This window comes from Myiozetetes cayanensis, unplaced genomic scaffold, assembly GCF_022539395.1.
Source record: "Myiozetetes cayanensis isolate MyiCay16 unplaced genomic scaffold, myiCay2020 scf1, whole genome shotgun sequence".
NCBI classification, from domain to species: domain Eukaryota; kingdom Metazoa; phylum Chordata; class Aves; order Passeriformes; family Tyrannidae; genus Myiozetetes; species Myiozetetes cayanensis.
The window spans coordinates 75,513,846-75,533,015 of NW_026086604.1; the positions used below are offsets into that span (position 1 = coordinate 75,513,846).

The window sequence follows — 19,170 nt, forward strand, 5'->3', positions numbered from 1 at the left end:
TATATACATATAACAGGGCAATATTCTGCTGTACTATGCACACATTTTATCCACAGTATAAGGTCATCAGAATAACTTCATTACTTCTGAGAAAAACAAAAAGAGTTTCTACTGAGGTGAGGTTTAATTATGGAGGAACTTTTAAAGAAAATAACATATTTTGAGCTCATGGGGTTACATACTTATTTGTAACTTATATGTGGCATTTTATCTCTTGCACATCATCTCTACAGAGTGTTGAGACTTCCCAAATGTTTGGTGACTCTCCCATTTCATCTTTTCTCATTTTTAAGCAAATCACGACAAAAGCTTCTTCCCTTTTTGCAGCTATGAAGCAGGACAAAAAGGTACAATGCTAATGCTCTTGGACACCTGTACAACGATGGATAGTCTATAAACAGTATCTTATACTTTTTAAATCTTTTATAAAAGGGCAAAGTTAAAACTGTGAAAGATGATGTCAGTTAGTAGGACTATTCAACTAATAGATACTATTGAAATTATAACAATACTGACTTTATTTAAGTAACAATCCTTTCTACTGTTGTGGTTATCTGAAATCTCAGAGAGGTGACAGTGTAATTTAAATTAGGATCATTCATTATGGTTCATAATTGCAGAAGTAATTTAACAGCAAATAAATGGTGAAACCAAAACTGATTTATAGCCTTACCCTCCTTTCATAGTCCTCATGCTTCCAGCTCTGGCTGTCAACTCCATCTCATCAAGTTCTCTTGCACACAATTGTTCCTTGTTCTTTCTACCTGCTTTGTGTAATGACTCACTACTGATCCATGTGATGTTATTCTTGCTGTCCTGAGACCTAAGAGTCTGCTTAGGGACTTAGCAGTACCCTTTATCAGTGCTCTCTGCTGTTCCTCCTCCTGATTCCAGATGCTGTCTCCCTCCACTGCCATCCTGCCTTTGGAAAACTTATAATTTCTCAAGGCGGAGGAAAGGAAAAGAAAAAAAAGTTAATAGGCAGTTTACCTTCTTTTAACATGATGAGCATTTGTGAAAACAAAACAGGGGAAAAAATAGTAAGCAGCCCAAATTTAAAGACACAAATGCACAAAATAAAGTAACTCTACAGAATATTCATATCCAATGTAAAAAATATCATGTCAGAATCTGACCCATAAACATAGTCTTGACATCTTTGACAAAACAGGAAACAAAAAGGAACAGTGAAATTTATACAGAATACAACACTGGTCTTCTTGTTGCACATTTCTAATGTCTAACAGTTTAAGCAAGAGAAGAAAAACTCTTCTGCTATGATGCACATTCTATTTTCCAGTCATACAGTTAAATGCAGAGATGAACTAGGGCTTGTTTCTCCCCTATGATGTGGAGGTTCATAAGTACGTAGAAACAAATGTCTTAGTGTTCAATTTCCCTCCTTGTCAGGAAACTAAGTTCACTATTAAAGGCACTTGAAACTCACCTAATCAACAAACATGATAGTTAATTAATTAATAAAGGTGTATTTGTTGTTTGTCTCATATGCACAATTAATCCAGCCACATAGCTTCTCATTGTGTCCTCTGCGGGGCATCCTAGGTCTGTAGAATGGGTGAGAATTGTCCCTTTACACTCTTTGAAACTCCCAGTGGATGAATAACAAATTCTTTTATCCATTATCTCACCCAGATCCTGCTATCTCCACATAAAGACCTTCCAAAAGTCAATTCCAAATTTAGCTTCTGATTGTCAGCTGAATGTTAATACAAATGATAAATCATTGCTGCAATGCTCAGGAAATTTTCTGAACTAAGTGAGGGTTCTGTAAAGTTCTCAGAAGGTAGAAATACTGATTTTGATGAAGCACAAAGTTTTCATAGTTTAATTTCATTTTTCAGAACTCTAATATTTCAGATTTGCAACTCTTTAGTTTTAACTCAAAAAGCAACTAGAAAAAATATAAATCTGGGCAAATCTTAGTGATCTGAACATATGGGAACTTCATAGCAATTGTAAAAGATTTTCTCCATAGCAATCAAAGACAAACCATCCATTTTATTCTCATAGATGAGCATTGTAATTTGTTTCAAAACTCAGACATGTCTCATATAACTATTGTAAAGCATAGTAAGATCTATAATCTTCAAAGAGGGACAGAACTGAAAACATTGACCCAAATTAGAAGCCTTTCAAAAAAGTGGTAAGTACAAAAAGTGATAAATACCCCGAAGGGTGACCAAACAAGTTCTTTGTAATTTTAAGCCTGGAATCTGCCTCATCTGAGATTAATCTGTACAGACACTGCATAGTGGCCACTTGGGTAAATTCTTTCAACACTTGCACTTTCTCTTGTTCCTGTAAACTCTGTTCTGTATTTCCTATGCACTCTTTCTCCACACGATATTATTCAATAACTAACGAAAGAGAAACCAAGTTCTACACGTGTCATCTTATGACCACATATGTTTCCCTAAAGCATCTTACTTATCTTATTTGAAGCAATAGTATTCATATTCTCCCCTGTGGGAGAGCTTCACGGACTAAACTCGTAACTCGTTTCTGCCAGAAACTCTTCAGAGAGTGCATGAAATAGACATCAGCTAGGACACTGACTTCAACGTACAATTCCATTGTATACAATTCTCCTAATTCTCTATAGATGTGGTAAAACCATCGAATACAATTTAGAGAACAAATCTAATGATTTTCTATTTATAACAACTGAGAAGTCAGTCTGTGAAATTCAGATTATTGTCACATTAGCATGATTTGCTAGAGTTTTTCAGAAACTACATAAAACCTCTTTAATATGTTAATTTTACATTAGATGTTATTAGTTGTCACGAGATGATACACCTACTATCTAGTAAGCTGCAGATCTCCAATACTTCAGTGCAATAGAGACATAGATTTCTCTCTGCAAAATATGTGCACATAGAAGAAGAAAACAAGGAAAGGGAAGGTGCAGAGCCCTCTTTCACACTGTGTGACTACCTCTTAATTATAGGTTTCAGTGGACTGATGAACATTTAAGAGTAAACCCGCTTGTTACTTCCCTTGTTTTGTGTTCTTGGTTTATGCATTCAGACATATTTGAGTAGATACTGGTAACAAGTCCACATCTGTCTGATGTAAAAAACATTTGCCTGTTGTGGTGACAAAATGCAGGAAACCCAACTACTGCTCCATGTATACACATTTTTTTAATAACTTTTAAAAAATTAACAAATGCTAGGGTGGGGAGAATGGGTTTCTTGTTATATGATGAATTTTTCCTAAAACTAACATCCAGAAACATGCTGTGAAGGTGAACTAAATAATACCTCTCAGAAATCTATGGACCCAAGACTATGTAGGCAATACAAACCAAAATCATTCACATTTTTCCCATCTTCCTTCCCATTAGCAGTTCATGCAGCTGTAACATATTAATGTAATACATGGTCTTGAAACGTACATTATCTTCATATTTAGTATGTTTCAGAATGAGAAGGGGTTGAAGAAAGGTCGACTGCATAGCTTTTATTTAGCTTCTAGTGCCCACATACATATATCTCTCTGTTCACAGATTAATATGATCTTTCATAAATTGCCACATGGAGCTGAGGTAATGTGAAGATTGAATCTTCTTTTAGCCTCCAAAGGATCCACATGAGGTTAGAGCGAGGTAAGTGAAGGGAATCCAGCTGAATAATGAAGACTGAGGAGAAAGCAATTCTGCAGAATCTGAACAGATTTTAAAAAGTTTTCCTCCACTTCCTTAATAGTATTTCTGGTGGGGGAGGGATGTAGGTTTTAGAAAACACAGTAAATATTGACTGCAAACACTTCAAAAGAGGGGAATACTATGAGAAATGAGGACTATTTCAAATGAAGCCTATTCAAGGTAAAATGGAAGGGCTGACAAACTGGGACACTCTCTCCACACAGAGAAGATTCCCTTTCTGCACTTAGTATTCAAGAGACTGAAACATTGCATACAATTTTTCTTGGAGTAAGAGTATTGTCATTTAAATATAACCAGTTTAATAAACCAATATTGTACCTTCAAATATATTTAGGGTATTAGATCAATGAAGACAGTTCCTGAATATCAAAGAGTTTTAAATTCTCAGTATATTTTTATTATTATTATTTTTATTGGAGGGAGCAGTGGGAAGAATAATGATTATAGGCAGCAGAAATGGTTGTATCAATTTTCAAGAAACTTTAAGTTAACTTATTACTCAGTAACTACTTGGCGAGAAGGGAAACTTCTACATTCTCCTTAGGATGTCTGTGTAGTTTGTTACTTGTATCATGTTTCCACCTAGGGATTCTTTTAATTAGGGTTTGCTACAAAGGGCTGACAAGAGAAAAACATTTCAGCAGTGTATCTCTTTTGTGAAACAACCAGAAACATTATTATAACTGTCCAATTTCCAGTCAAGTACATTTGTATACGCTGCCTAATGAGGTAATATGCATTCTTTCTATTGCTATTAACCACTGTAATAACTATCAACATCCATAGTGAAGTTGGAGAAGTCACTATAGTTGAGGGATGCAGAAGTGTCACTGTAAACAAAAACTACCATTTTCTGCAGTTGATTCACCAAACAGAAAATAATTCATAATAGATGAAAGGCAGTATAGTTCAAGGTAAAAGTTAACAGCTCTAGTGAGAAAGTGGCCACAACTAAAAGCAATTACAGAAACAGCTTTGTAACCCCTCTCTGCAATGTTTCTTTTGCAAGATTAGGCAAGGGGATAAGAAAGTAAGAACCATGCTTTGCATTTGAAACACAGATGCACTGTGGTTTTACAGAATTACTAATCGGTTTTGGTTTTGTTTGGTTTTGGTTTTGTTTGTTTGTTTGTTTCCCCCTTCATAATGACTTCTAATATTTTGTTCATTGGATTGTTTCTAAGAATTTAGCTGATGGAGGTTTATCTTAGAGCCCATACCAGTTTACAGCCTTTTTAATGAGTGGTAATGGCCAACACAGTGAAAACTGCTCACTTCTGCTGCTGCTCATGTGCCTTATTCTACCTTTATTGGTACTGAATTTAAGGCAATCTTGGAAGATCTCTCTGTTGCATTTCTTTATGGTTGGTCTTTCTCATTTTTTTCTTCTCAGCAGCTTATTATAATTAATGTCATTTGTCACCTAGATATTCACCCTGTTTTCCACAAATAGCTTTAAATGCTACTTGGTATTGCTTTTCCACCACTATTATTTTTAATAGTAAAATAATGCAGCAAAATCATTAGGACAATAAGGCATGTGGGTGTTGAAAGTTACAGAAACAATGAACATAGATGAGCACCTCTCTCAAAATAAGGTCCAGAAGACACCTCAGAAGTAACTGACACACTAATTCACATTCCAGTTTATCAGTATATCTTCAGTTTCACTATTATTGATTTACAATTAGCTGGTAAATATCTTTAAAAAACAGAATTACCAAGTTCAAGATGAATATAAAAAGATGTAGAATTATCTTTATTTCCTCCTTGCCACATCTTATGGATGTAACCTCTGTGTCTTTTTTGTTTCTTTGGTTTTTTATCTGGTTTTGTTTTTGTTTTTTGTTTTGTGTGTGTGTGTGTGGTTTTGTTTGGTTTTGTTTTTTTTTTTTTTTAAACAGAAAGTATTTGGATATTTTACATAGTTTTGATATAAAGATTGTCGGAGGTTAAAAGCTTATGCATACAGAGTACAGTATAAGTTAAAGATGCAATTACAGAAAAGGTAAGTTGTACCACACCAACTTCATGGTGGGTCAACCTTGGTCAGCTTCTGAAAACCCATCAAGCTGCTCTCTTTCTTGTTAAGAGAACATGGGGAGAAAATGAGATGAAGAAAAGTTCATAGCTTGAGATAAAGACAGGGAGACCACAGACTAATTTGTATAGCACATTTAAAATGAGAAAATTGAATTTAATTTCTTGGAAATTAAAACAGAATTAGATGTTGAAAAAAAGTACAAAAAATAAAAACACCTTCTGCCCACACCCTACTCTTTCCCAAGTTCGCTTTCACTCCTGATTGGTCCATATTTTCTCCCCTAGTGGCAGAGGGGGATGAGAAATGAGGGGCTGCAGTCAGTACATAGCAGCTCATCTCTGCAGTTCCTTCCTCCTCACACTCTTCCCTGCTACAGCTTAGGTCCTTCCCATGGGTTGCAGGGAAACACGTGCCACAGAGGGCTCCCTGCTGGAGCCGCAGGATCGTCCCTGCCGGGGTCTCTCCTCCCCTCCCGCCCTCCTCCCGCTCTGCCCTCGGGGCTCGCAGGGCTGTTTCTCACTCGGTTCCCCTCCCTCAGCCCTGGCTGCCGGGCAGCGTTTTGCCCTCCCTTGCCCAGGCTTTCCCCGGGGCTCTCGCCCGTCCTCCCGCCCGTGGCTGAGGGGCTCAGCCGTGCCCTGCGCTGGGGCCGCTGGAGCTGCTGGCACCGGCGATGTCCGGGCAGGGCAGCCCTGGATGCTCCACGCAGGGACAGCCAGGCACAACCCCTTGCCAGCACTTCGACACGTAAAACCAATTCATGACCAAAATGATCAACTGAATAGAGGAAGGAATAAGGCTAGATAGGAGCAAGGGTGGATTTTCCCTCCAACAATTACTGCTAAACTATTTAAGTGAGAAATGGTAGTTCCACATAAAATGCTGATTTCATCGATGTTCTTGTTCAGTGTAAAGATGTAAAAACCACAGAATCTGGCTGCTGCTGTATCAAAATCGTGAAAGGATAGGAAGTTAAGAATATAAAAATAATTTTAAAAAAGGTAAGATTTATTCAGTTTTTCAGTCCATAACAATTCAAGGAAGTTATCTTGAACCATTAATTTAAATAACAGTCTCCACAAAGAGAACTGATGTTTTGCAATATAGCACTGACAGACTCTCTAAAGCTTCCTGGCAAAACCAGTTATTACTTTTACATATTAGATTCAATTTAACTGTTTTGACATAAAAGAGTAAGTTTCTTCTTGGTGCAATTTTATGTTGACTTAAATAAAGTTTAAAAGGTAAACTCTTTATCCTCTGTTTTTCGACTAGGACTGGACTTCAATATGTTCATGCTTTTCTGTTCGTTTGGTTGGTCTGTCAAGTCAAAATGCCTTTGTCAGTGCTATGCTTCAGGAAACCTCATATAGCTGAACACACTGGAAGAAAGTAAAATTTATCAGGCTGATGAAAGCACTCTCTTCCCTCCATTTTAAATTTCCCCCAAATAATCTTTGAATGTTTCAAGATTCCATTTAAAACAAAACAAAATGAAACAAAACAAAACAAAACAAAACAAAACAAAACAAAACACATAGTGCTCCACAGCATTTTATGACTTCTAGAATTCAAGTAGTGTGTCCTCAGCCTCTTGACATGAAACCAAATTTGTTGAATGAAGGTTGAACGGAGGAAAAAGGAAAGAGGAAAGCAAAGATGAACTGTCTATGCCAACAGAACTCAAGACAAAGCCAATGCACATGTATGTATTTTTATTTTGAAAAGCTTTTGGGTTGGCAACAGCTTTGAGATAGCTTTTTGTAAAAAATACAGTAGGAAATGAGGTGGCTAACGTGATATAGGACCATATAATGTTGTGCTCTACTGACATCAGGTATATTATTTAGGTTGTTATTACATTTGCACTAAATATAGAGAAAAATATTTAATATAAATACATTATTTGTGAAACTAGCAACCTAAAAGGTAGAAAGTGTTATTTGAGGTGTTGCTTTTGCTGCTTATACCACTTGACTATCTTCTTACAGAGGCATGAAAATGGTAAACAAACCATGTGCAAAATCTTTAGACTATATCATCTACATTTTCCTTTTAATTTTCTCTATTATAAAATACAACTTTTTAAAATTTTTTTATCAGAAAGAAATGGAACTGTTTGCTTATGTTTAAAACGCTGAAACATCTGATGTGCTTTATGTAAACCTCTATCATTGAATAAAAACACTTTAATTCTAAAACTCCATTTTGTTTCTTCCTTGGCACTTATTCTAAAATATACATCATTTCCCCTTACTGTCATTAAATCAGAGATGTTAAATTCTCTTAATATCTTTGGGAAAGATTACATTAGATTCACTGTCCTGTATTAGAACTAACTTATTGTAATGACATCACACATTACTCCAAAAATTAATTTTGAATGGCAAGTCTGTTATGCTGTATTTATGTTTTCAAGAATAAAATCATAAATTAATAGAATTACTACCTTGTAAATCCAGTGTAAAAACTGGAATTACTTTCTTAATCTAACTTTCAGCAAATCATTTCAAGACATATTAAAAGCTGTTACTTTCCTATTCCCATTCCTGAATTTACACCCATTTTCAACTGTTCCATACCTCCTTATCTCCTGCATCAATACAAATCTGAAACTGTTTTTGAATTACAGATAAAAATGTAAGAACTAAGAAGAGTGTCACTCCCAAATTTTTGGAAGAAAAATACCGTTGAAAACCAACACAGATCTGAATACCTGAACAATCATTCTTCTTTACCCTTCAGAGGACATCTGAAAGTGGATTAAGGGATATACATTTTGAATTTCAGAGATCCAAAGGGTCCACAGAGAAATTGTCCATCTTGTGCATTATATTTTTCTGCTATTCCCTCTTAATAGCATGACTCAGCCTCAAATCCACACTGATCTTCCTTTTATCACTGCTTATTGACTTCTTTCTCCAAAGTAAAAAGCACAGGAAATGTGTGATTATAACTTGCTTCCAGTGCAACTGACCTTTAAGAAATATCCTTTCAAGAAGGAGTAGACCTTCTGCAGAGAGAGGTATGAAGGTTCCAAATGAAGAATGTTATGGACTGAAACATGTAATGTTTTACTTCTTTCATAAAATTCTTTTTATCATACCCTGAGACATGAGTTATTTAACCTAGAAGTACACAGAAATTTCAAGAGAAAGTTAAACTATATCACCCATGACAACAGAGAAATTTTAAAGCTTGCAGTCCCACAGCCCAAGTTTTTCTAGATTTCTTCAGGGGAATCTTCATTCCTCTGAGCTGGTGCAGAAGTACCTGATTCCTCACCAGACCGTGCTGCATTAACTAACCCTGCCTCTTTTTACAACTATTTTTTCATTAGAAAAATTTACATCAGAGACATGCAAAAGACAAGAGGTCTCATGTAGCTCAAAGTTGAGTTCTGTGCATTCAAGTTACTTATTTTACTCATTCAAATTTCCACAGACTCAGTATTGCACACATCCACACACACAGACACACATATATTTGCACCTGTAGATGAACAGTCTGTGTGAACTAACATTGCTAGATACTATTGATTATTGGAAGTTTAAAGAAACCCTCCCCAAATAATTCATAGTTTTGGAAAAAGAAGACACTGTGGTGTTAAATTCTTTAAAGAAACCTTTTTAAATGCAAACCCATTTTTTGGAGTTTTTTTTCTTTAGGGATACATACCCTGAAACAGTGAAACCTTACCCTAGGTGCAGTTGCAGGGAACTGTTCCAATAATCCCAGAACCACAGAAAACACTTAACATTTTCAAAGGGATAATTTCTCATTTCTACAATAACCTTATTTTTCCAGGACCTGTGTTTTGCCATATAAAAAACCTTCTGAGTAAGGTAATAGGGATTAATTTTACATTAATTTTTCCAATCTCCAAATGACATTTTCTTAGGGAAAAAAAATAATGTCTGAGGAATGGTTATATGCTTGATATTAAAATACAATGATGATTTGTTGTTCTAACACTTGCTGTGTAACAGATGATGGTAGTGAATTAATCCATCCTCTTGACAGTCATTTCATGGTAAGAATAAGAAACCTTACCATTTTCGTTGCAGGCCTACCCTATTCTTGTCCTCAGTGTGCATTTCCATGACAATGACTGTGATCATTATAACAGCATTGTACATAATGACTCTGCTTTCTGTGATGTTACTCCCAAATTGGGTGTGAAAAATGTGAAAGGACAGATCTCAAATGGCAAAACTCTCACCAGTGAAGCAGAATAGTCTACAGAATTAGTAATTGACAGAATTGATAGCATGCTGCCATCGAACAGAAGCTGGAATTAAAGGGCACTACCTTCCTTTATAAATGGAGGGACTTTGCATGAAAATCACTTGTCAAATTAAAGGTACATAGAATGAGACCTTGATAGGATGTGTACAATTGACTGCAACATTACTAAAACACCTATTTTTCAAAATGAAAAGGAGTTCATGCATAATGACCACTACAGAAATTTTGCTAATTACTAATATTATGACAGACTCACCTTTTTTTTTTTCTTTTTTTTTTCTTTTTTAAATATAAATATATGCCTGAGCTAATATAATTGATCTTTGCTGTAAATCAGGTCATCAGAATCACGACAACAAATGGAAAACAGAGTACAGTTGTTTTTAAGTTCCACAAAGGTTTCACAAAGATAAGTTTACTAATGCTGGAAAGTACTCAGTAGAAAATTGTAAGCATCAGAGAGAATTCTTTGAGAAGGGGAGAAAAATCGCTCAGTACAGAAGAAGAAATGTCCTCAAACAAGGCAGGTAGTCACATTTTGACCACAAAGGACTGAAAGAAGCTATTGATTGATCTCTGTAAATGTAGCATTAATAGAGTGGTCAGAGGATGAAATGAAATACATAATGCTATCATAAGAACATAAAACTGAAAGGGACTATGCTTTAGCTCACTGAATCCAAACCTCTGTTCTGGCATGAAATCATGTCTATAAATGCTTTTATAAAGACAAGCACACTTTACTTTGAAACCCCTTCAGCTTTTTTTTTTTTTTTTAATTTTTCCTATTAATAGACTCTCTCAGAACCTGAATTATTCTCGTTTCCATTCTGTATTAACTCATGGCCATCAAAACCTTTTTTTTTTTTTCAAATAAAATTTCAATCAACTTAAATAGCTTTTCTCTTTTCATTGTGGTTTCTTCTGAGGTGTATTATAATGTTCCCTCTCTATTATTTGCAGGGATAATTAAACAAACATATTCTCCACTACCATTTTAACCATAGTATTCAGTTTTCTCTGTATAGCTTCATATATAAATCCATTTTTATTGACCAAAAGTAACCAGTGCAGTAAATAGATTAACATTATTTCTCACAATGTCTTTAATACTACTTTATCCCTATTTCTTTATTATATCAGCTTTTGCAGCTTAGTATCATACTTACCTTCTTTCAGGTATGACATTAGAGGCAATGTTTGATCTGGTAACTAGACCTTTCTCTTCCTCTGTCACTTACAACAAACAACTAGTGTATAACAGAAATTCATTATATTGTTTTGTAAGAGCCTTATAACGTTGTAGTCCTGAGTTTTACTCTGTATTTCTATATCCAAATTATATTCATGATATCTAGCTCTCTCCAGACAATGTGTTTATTTTCCTGCATAGTTTTACATCAGCAAGATATTTGCAAAATATTTCTTCTATTACAAAATCATTTATGAAAATATTAATCAGTCTAAGGTGGGTCTGGAAGGATAACTGCTCATTCCCTTATCAGTTTTAGAAGCTTCTCTTTCAATGGAAACCATCATTTAGAAAGGTCCTTTCTCAATTTACATTTCCTACACATATCTCAACAAATTTTGGTATGCTGAAATACTTGTATTTTACTAAGGCTGGTGTAACAGAATGATTTTTTTTTTTTGAGGGGTCTTTGTGCTAACAGTAGTTTAAACACAGTTGTTCCACTTGCTATTTTTAGTTCAGATGATATTGTTCAAATTTGAAAGCCCTCACTAACAGCCATCTGTGATCTCAGAAGCTACTGGTTTCCTTGGATATTTTTCGTACTGTACAATGTAATTTTCAGGACTCCCAATTTCAAGGCAAACTAAAAAGAAATAGTTCCTTTTCCATGTCCATCTTTCTTTACCCCTCATATTAAATCCCCTTCTCCATTTCTATTAAGGAAATTAAGACTCATCTAGATTATGTAATAAAAAAAAAATCTATCATAATGCTCCAAGACAGAATTCAGGGGGAGAAAAAACTCTGTCATACACCATGCATTAAAGCTATATAGAGAGTTTTGTGTTATTTTAACGCAAATTTAAAACCCAAGCTATACAGACAACATTGCACAACCAGACCTCAGTTGGCCAGGCTTCAATTCAACTGCATCAGCCTGATCTTTATGTCTGAAGCTCACTCTATACATCAAAACATAAATGCAGGGCTTGTTCTCAAAGACTTCTGAGGAACACTAACCAGTAACACACACCTTGTGCCTCTTTATGAAGAAAGTCACAGAAAATTTCCTTTCAGAAAAGACCTTTTCCACCCTAGAGTCAGAGTGGAATGAACAGCCTAGACTGCATTTTTGATATTCCTTTAAGCAGAACTGAATATAATTCTAAAATAGTCTGGAAAAGCCTTTAACAACTACTCTGTGCATTTGGGGATCTGGAACTTGATGTAACAGGATCAGTGGCACTCACTTTGTGTTTAGCTGAGCTCAGAAGAAAAGCTATTTTATCATATTTTATTATCTTCACCTTATATACTTTTGTCATTTTTTTTTCTTTATAATAAACACAGTATACACAGACAGCTGGCAGGTTCACTGTGAATGTATGTACCAATCCAAGAGGTGTCCTCCTTTAAAAAAACAGGTGCCATCTAGAGTTTTCTCTATCAATTCAGGGGATGGGAAAAACCAAACCAAAACCAAAAAGAAGACAATGACCTTACCTTTCCTACATACTGAGGATCTGGTCCCATGTGTTCTTCTAAAACAAAGAACTGATTCCACACCCATCCACGCTTGGGACGATGATGCACTTCTGTTTCTCCTTCTATATGTTTGGTTTGATTTCTAGTCACCTTGATGGAGCCATGGTGAGCAGCTCCATAACACCTCTGCACAAAACAGAGACAAACTAGGACTGGGCAGATACAAGATGTACTTGTAATTCTCATTGTAGGATAAGCTTCCTGTTCAAGGTTTTCTTTCTCTTGTCTTTTTCAGCTGTAATCCTTTAATAAGTTCCCGAGACAGAAGGTGAAGCCTGGTTCAGAAATGCAGTCCAAACTGGAGTTTTCTGCTTGTTCATTGTTTAGTTACCCATTTGGGAAAGCTCAAGTGATATTTACATTCTGAAAAGCTGACTGGAAAAATTGATATTTCTTCTGAGATCTTCACAATAGAGTTCCACAGTCGACCATTTTCTATCTAATAGGAAAAAAAAAGAAAGCCACTTACTCATCACTAAAACCAGTAATTTTCAGGTTTCTGACCTTAGATTACACTCAAAGCTGTACTAACCAGCCAGCCAAAGACTGTAATTGGAATTAAAATTTCTTTTCAATTCTTCCTGTAAAAGTGTTTCCTGATTGTTTATGTTAAAATACCTGTAAGACTTAGCATGGTTCCTCCAAGGTATGGAAACACTCACATCATTAAAATCTGGATGACTCGGGACAACTCCTTTGGCCTTTACATGCAAATCATTGACATGGTCTGGCAGTAAAACAAGATCTCTTCTAAATGTTATTTGATAGTCATTTGTAAATCATTTCACATGGGTTTTTGATGTTATGTATGCTGGACAGACACCCAACTTGATGAAAAATACCTAGTCTATAACAGGTTTTGAAAGAAGGCCTCCAGAATGGGATTTGAGGATTCTGAGTCAATCCTAGAGCATATTGATAGGAACTTTCAGTCAAAATGTGCATTTTTTTATACCTTGTGCTTTACATAGATTTCAATCAATATCACACTAGACCCTCATAAAATTATGTCATACTGACAAAAAATTCATTTACTATTGTTTAGATGATCAGTATTACTCCCAGTGACAATATTCATTCAGCCTCAAAAAGGAAAATGTAACGTTTTATACTACAATGGTAAAATGCAAATATGTATGTAAGAGTTCATGTAGTGCTTAAAGCAAAGTACCTTGAAAGGAGTAAAATAATTCTTCAAACTTAGAGGAACTGTTACCTTAAGGTAACCATTTGTTCAGTTACCTGAAGATATCAAAGATCAGTCAGTCCACCAGGAGTCTGAAAATGTGCAAATAAATCTAGAAAATTGTAATCTTCCAATACTGATTTTGTTGAGATATAAAGCCATTACAAGTAATGTAAACAGAGACACAATGAAACTAATTTTGTTTCTAAGTTTCATGGGAACCCAACAGAATAAATTCATAACTTCTAAAGAAGAACTGAGCTAGAAATTAGAAATCAGGTGGAAAAGTATTGCATTGGAAGGAAATTTATTTATTTTTAACAGCAAGTTTTTTGACCTTATGCTTCTTTCAAGTCCGCATTCATAACAGAAGTTAAAACTTTTATCTACAAACAGTTTCTCATTGGAATAATGGAAGAATACTTCAAGACTGCTGCACATTAGAAATAACCAGAAAGCACATATTTTCTACTGCTAATACTTAGTTCAGGACAGTGGGTTTTGTTGAACTATAGGAAGAACTCCAGTCTCTTGTGGTTGTGTGGCAGCTCAGAAAGAAACTCTGAACAACATTTGCAACTGAGGAAAGAAATTTGTAGACATTTAGTATTTCCCTGCTTCTTATTTCCCTAGTAACATAGTCTCCCCTCAACCCCCATGAAGACCAAAACACTGCTGTCTTAAAATCCTCACATTCCATCTCAGAACAGATTTATACAACATCAGAAATTATTATCTGCTTTAAGCACAAATGTGATTTAATTTTTTTTTTTTTTTTTTTTTTTGTACATTTAAATTGTGTATGAAGTTCAAGTTATTCCAGGGACAGAACACAGCCATTCTGGGACTCACTTTTGTTTCTTACTACATTCTCTTCTTTCTTATTTCCTTGTCTTTCTCCATTCTTTCATGATTCTTGCTACAAATCAGTTTTTGCCTTGAGGAATGCAATTTCCTTCTACAGATTTCTATATTTACAGATGAGATATTTAAATAGATCAATCATTTTTGTACTTCAGACATACATTAAAATCAAGCAGTACCTCACAAAATGTAAAGGCTGTACTTTTATCCATTCAAGTATTATTTTTCTTCCCTTTGTTTCCATCTTGAGAAATTCCTGGGAGCCATTAATAAGACTATAAGTAGTGCATAATAAGTTAAAAATTATATATAAAGTGCATTTAGATTTCTCAGAATGGCACATCTAAAATGTATTCGAAATCATTACTGCTAAACTTTCTTTTATAAAAACTGTGGAGATGGTTGTGATGGAAAATTCTTTCCTTACAAAAAGTACAAATGAGTGCAGAAGATAACAAATCAAGATCTACTATACAGAACTTTGTTTCTCCCCCCTCTCAGAAATCATCCATAGGAAAAAACAAAACAAACAAGCAAACAAAAATAAACCAAAACAACAACAAAAAGAACAAGCAAACAAAAATCAAAACAAAACCAAACAAAAACCAATCCACCAACCAACCAACCAAACAACACCCAACCAAGATGTTATGTGTTATGTGTTATGCTACCATCTGGCTCATATATGACTTAGGCAAAATAAGAGGAAAAAAATGCAGCAAAATATCAAGGGATTCTTCATCTCAAAAAATGTCCGTTCTTCTTAGCATTAGCATTAACTAAGAGGCATTAAATTTATATTTTGTTAAAACTACTATTTTATTTAACTCAATTGAAAGAATAACTCTTAAACATCTGATTCCAAAATTAAAGTTTCAAAATCCTTTATTCTGAAAAATAGGAAAGAAATATTACAATGACATCTACTTGTTGTTATAATCATGCTTAGAAGTTGAGGTCTCAGCTGCTCCTGAATTATGTGTGAAGCCTGGACAATCATTTCCAGGCTAAGACAAATTAAACTATTAAAAGAGAAGGGATTTTTAGTGTAGATTCTTTGAAGTGTTATAGCTCTGGTAAACATCTTTAAAACCAAGCCTAACTAATGCTCAGTAGAAAGGTCCTCTTTCTTACTTTGCACTCTCCTACTAAAGGTCTCGTACAAATATTCATCAAAAACCTGACCCCACCCTCCCTTACGTCCACCCTCCAGCACGGGAACCTCAAATCTACCTTGCAAACATCAGATCAGAGTGGCCTGCAGGGGGAGGTTCAGATGTAAATACTTCAAATAGTTAACACAGAAGAGGCAATAAAGCAATGAACGAAGAAACTTGAACTGTGACCAAGGGAAAAAAACCCACAAAACAAAAACAAAAACAAACAAACAAAAAAACCCTAAACTTTCTGAAATCCCTTGAATTGTTGCCTTAAGTTAATATACTGAGATGCTGCCTGCTCATTGGTCTTGTCTGCAGCTTCAGATTAAGTGTCCTGATTTATGATTTTTGTTATAAAGATGCATGCAACTGCAGAGTAGACTTGTGTTATTGCTGTCTCCTGGGACCCTCCATGAAAATGAGTTGTGTATCTCAAGAGACTGTGAGACTGAGTTAAAATTAAAAGAAATAATTAAATAAGATGAGGTGGGAAAGTTTCACCAGCATTATTGCAAATCATTACAGCAGAGTAGTTACTGCTTAGTGTGACAGCAAGGAATTCCCAAGGAACCAGTACAAACACAGTGATGTAAAATATGTATGCTTCATCATTATGAGAACATGCATCCTTCATACTGGGGACTTCTCCTGAATCTCTGTCCCCCATCTCCCATAATCAAATTGACCCATACTTGAATACATTTGAATGACTGAGTTTTGCAAATGCTCATTCAGCACAGTTCAACACATATTTTGTCACATCCCTTGGGGACCCTTTGCAGTTCCACCATGGCAGAGTGACAAATAGTTAAGGAACTTGTAAGAAATTGCATTGCTCATATACTTTCTGACTTCTCCCTCTGCACTCTGCCCTCTAAACCTCTTCCCTACCAGAACAAATTCTTTGATTATCAAATCCTGAACAGTTTCAAAAAAATGTCATTATTATATATGAATAATCAGGCAGGAAAATCTTACATTTGATGTTGCCTGTGTTTATTATCTATTGCCAATGTTATATCCTTCATGGAATCATAGAATCAACTGGGTTGGAAAAGACCTCTGAGATCATCAAGTCCAACACTTGATCCAACACCACAGTGGTTACTAGACCATGGCACCAAGAGCCACATCCAGTCTCTTCTTAAAAACCTCCAGGGACGGAGAAACCACCACTTCCCTGCGCAATCCATTCCAATGTCTGATTACTCTGTAAAAAATTTTTTCCTAATATTTACCCTAAACCTCCCCTGGCAGAGCTTAAGACTTACTGCTGGTTGCCTGGGAGAAGAGACCAACGCCCATCTGGCTACAACCTCCTTTCAGGTAGTTGTAGAGTGATGAGGTGTCCCAGCACTGCAGAAACAATGGTGTACTGACCTGGAGACCAAAGACAGAATAATGGACTAGTATCAGAAAGGAAAACTGGATGTGTTTTTTTTGTTATATCCTTTGAACAAGAGTTTGATGGATCACCAAGAGAATATACACTATACCTGGCGACCTCAGGTAACTGGCTGAAAAAAAGTGACCTTTCTAGGTAGATGACAGGAAATGGTTCATCTATAGTTGATCTCTAGTCTCTATTTCCAAGGCTAGTAGAGCTGAGCTAGGGACATGATAAACTGAAGCACCAATTTTTCTCAGCCTATATAATAGTCCATGCTTTCTAATATACAGTGTCTTCTGCACATGCTAGCCAATCTGACAGCAGTGGCAAAACTGTTTTGGAAAGCATTTAAAACTGTGTTACATGTTGTCTTGCCCCTTTGTTGTAGTTAGTTGTACCTATGTATATGAGATGGAAAACTAGGAAAAAAGCAATTAATAATATGAAAATTCTTGAAATAATTTGATAGTTTCAATAACCACAAATGTTTTGACACTATAGTTCTATATTGACAGAACTACAAATGGGAAACTGCATTATTTTTTTAACTTCAATAACATAGGGAAATTTCCTTTATTGGTAAGATAACTGCATGAGATATTGAACTAAATTATTGCTAAATTTATGTGTAGGTATATTACTTTTCTGAAAGCTAGTCTTTATCACCCTAGAACTTGATCAGTTTACTAAAAATACAGAGAGAAAAGAACATTTGATATCCCTCTCCTCACCTCTCTAAGCCAGCAAATCTAGTTGATGGCTGTACAGTGTCAAGGGGTGTTATTTCTTGTACCTCTTTCACATTTAAACATAGCCTTTTGGTAAAGACCACTTCTAATCACCGAAACCCAAAAAGTATCTATGATAATGTAGTACTGACTGTTACTTCACCTCAGAATTATTTTACATAAAATCCCCTTTACAAAACAGAAATAATAACAACAGCATCAATGAAAATCCTCCAAGCAAAATAAAGGTTATTCTTTCATATAAGGTAACAGAAATTCTGCTGTGGAGAGAAAGTTGGGGATGGGGAAATCCAACCAACAAACAAGCAGACTTATAAAAAGATAAATATCAAAAGAAAAAATAGAAAAAGATACAATAAAAAATCACTGGAAAACAAATCGAGACAGAGAAGCAGATTGGGAAGTTCAGCCGGAAACAGCTGAAGCTGTGAAAACAAATATGAGAAACTATCAGAGATGACGTAAAAAATTCAGCACTACTATTTCTATGAAATGTGACAAATCTAGTTAATACAGCTCAACAGAAAGATGGCTAAATAAAGAAAATATTAACTGGAAACAAAAATCATGGAACAAAATTCCACCAAAAAAAAATCTGTTTCTAGGAATTGGTATACTGAAATCGCCAAGGGAAGTACAAACCTGATATGTTTTTCCCTATGATTTTTACCTTCCATAGTCAAAAAGTTCTACTTCCAGCTTCCACTTTTTCACATACAGCTCACAGATCGAGCCAACTGCTAACACATTTGATATAAAAAAATAAAAACCCAAACATATAGCACATAAAGCAATAAAAGAGCATAAGGACAACTGTAAAGGCTAAATGATTACAGGTTGGTATGCAATATGTGCAAAAAACTGTGATATTCTTAAATTCAATTTACAATCAGAGAAACACATTATGAAAAATTAATTACTTAGATGAGTACATCACTCTTGCTGACACTGCTCAAATGAAAATCAAAGAAAGGCAAAGAAATGCCCATCTTTTGTATTTCTTCTCGCCTTTTACGTCCTACCTAACAAAGAAAGGAACAGTTATACCAAAAACCCAGGAAGAAACAAAAACTAGCAGCTGTATTCTGCAATACTATTAAG

General features: G+C 35.2%; 1 protein-coding gene across 11 annotated transcripts in view; it reads right to left on the reverse strand.

The window, feature by feature from the left end:
- CDH18 (cadherin 18) overlaps window positions 1-19,170 on the reverse strand; it is a 502,361-nt gene that overhangs the window by 156,886 nt on the left and 326,305 nt on the right. For 10 of the 11 annotated variants that reach the window (XM_050330958.1, XM_050330968.1, XM_050331011.1 and 7 more), the window contains one exon: window positions 12,679-13,159. In XM_050330958.1, coding sequence (XP_050186915.1) covers window positions 12,679-12,906 — 228 coding nt within the window. In that variant the 5' untranslated portion in view covers window positions 12,907-13,159. Of the gene's footprint in view, window positions 1-12,678; window positions 13,160-17,201; window positions 17,311-19,170 lie in introns of all 11 variants that reach the window. The other variant, XM_050330992.1, reaches the window with a different exon arrangement.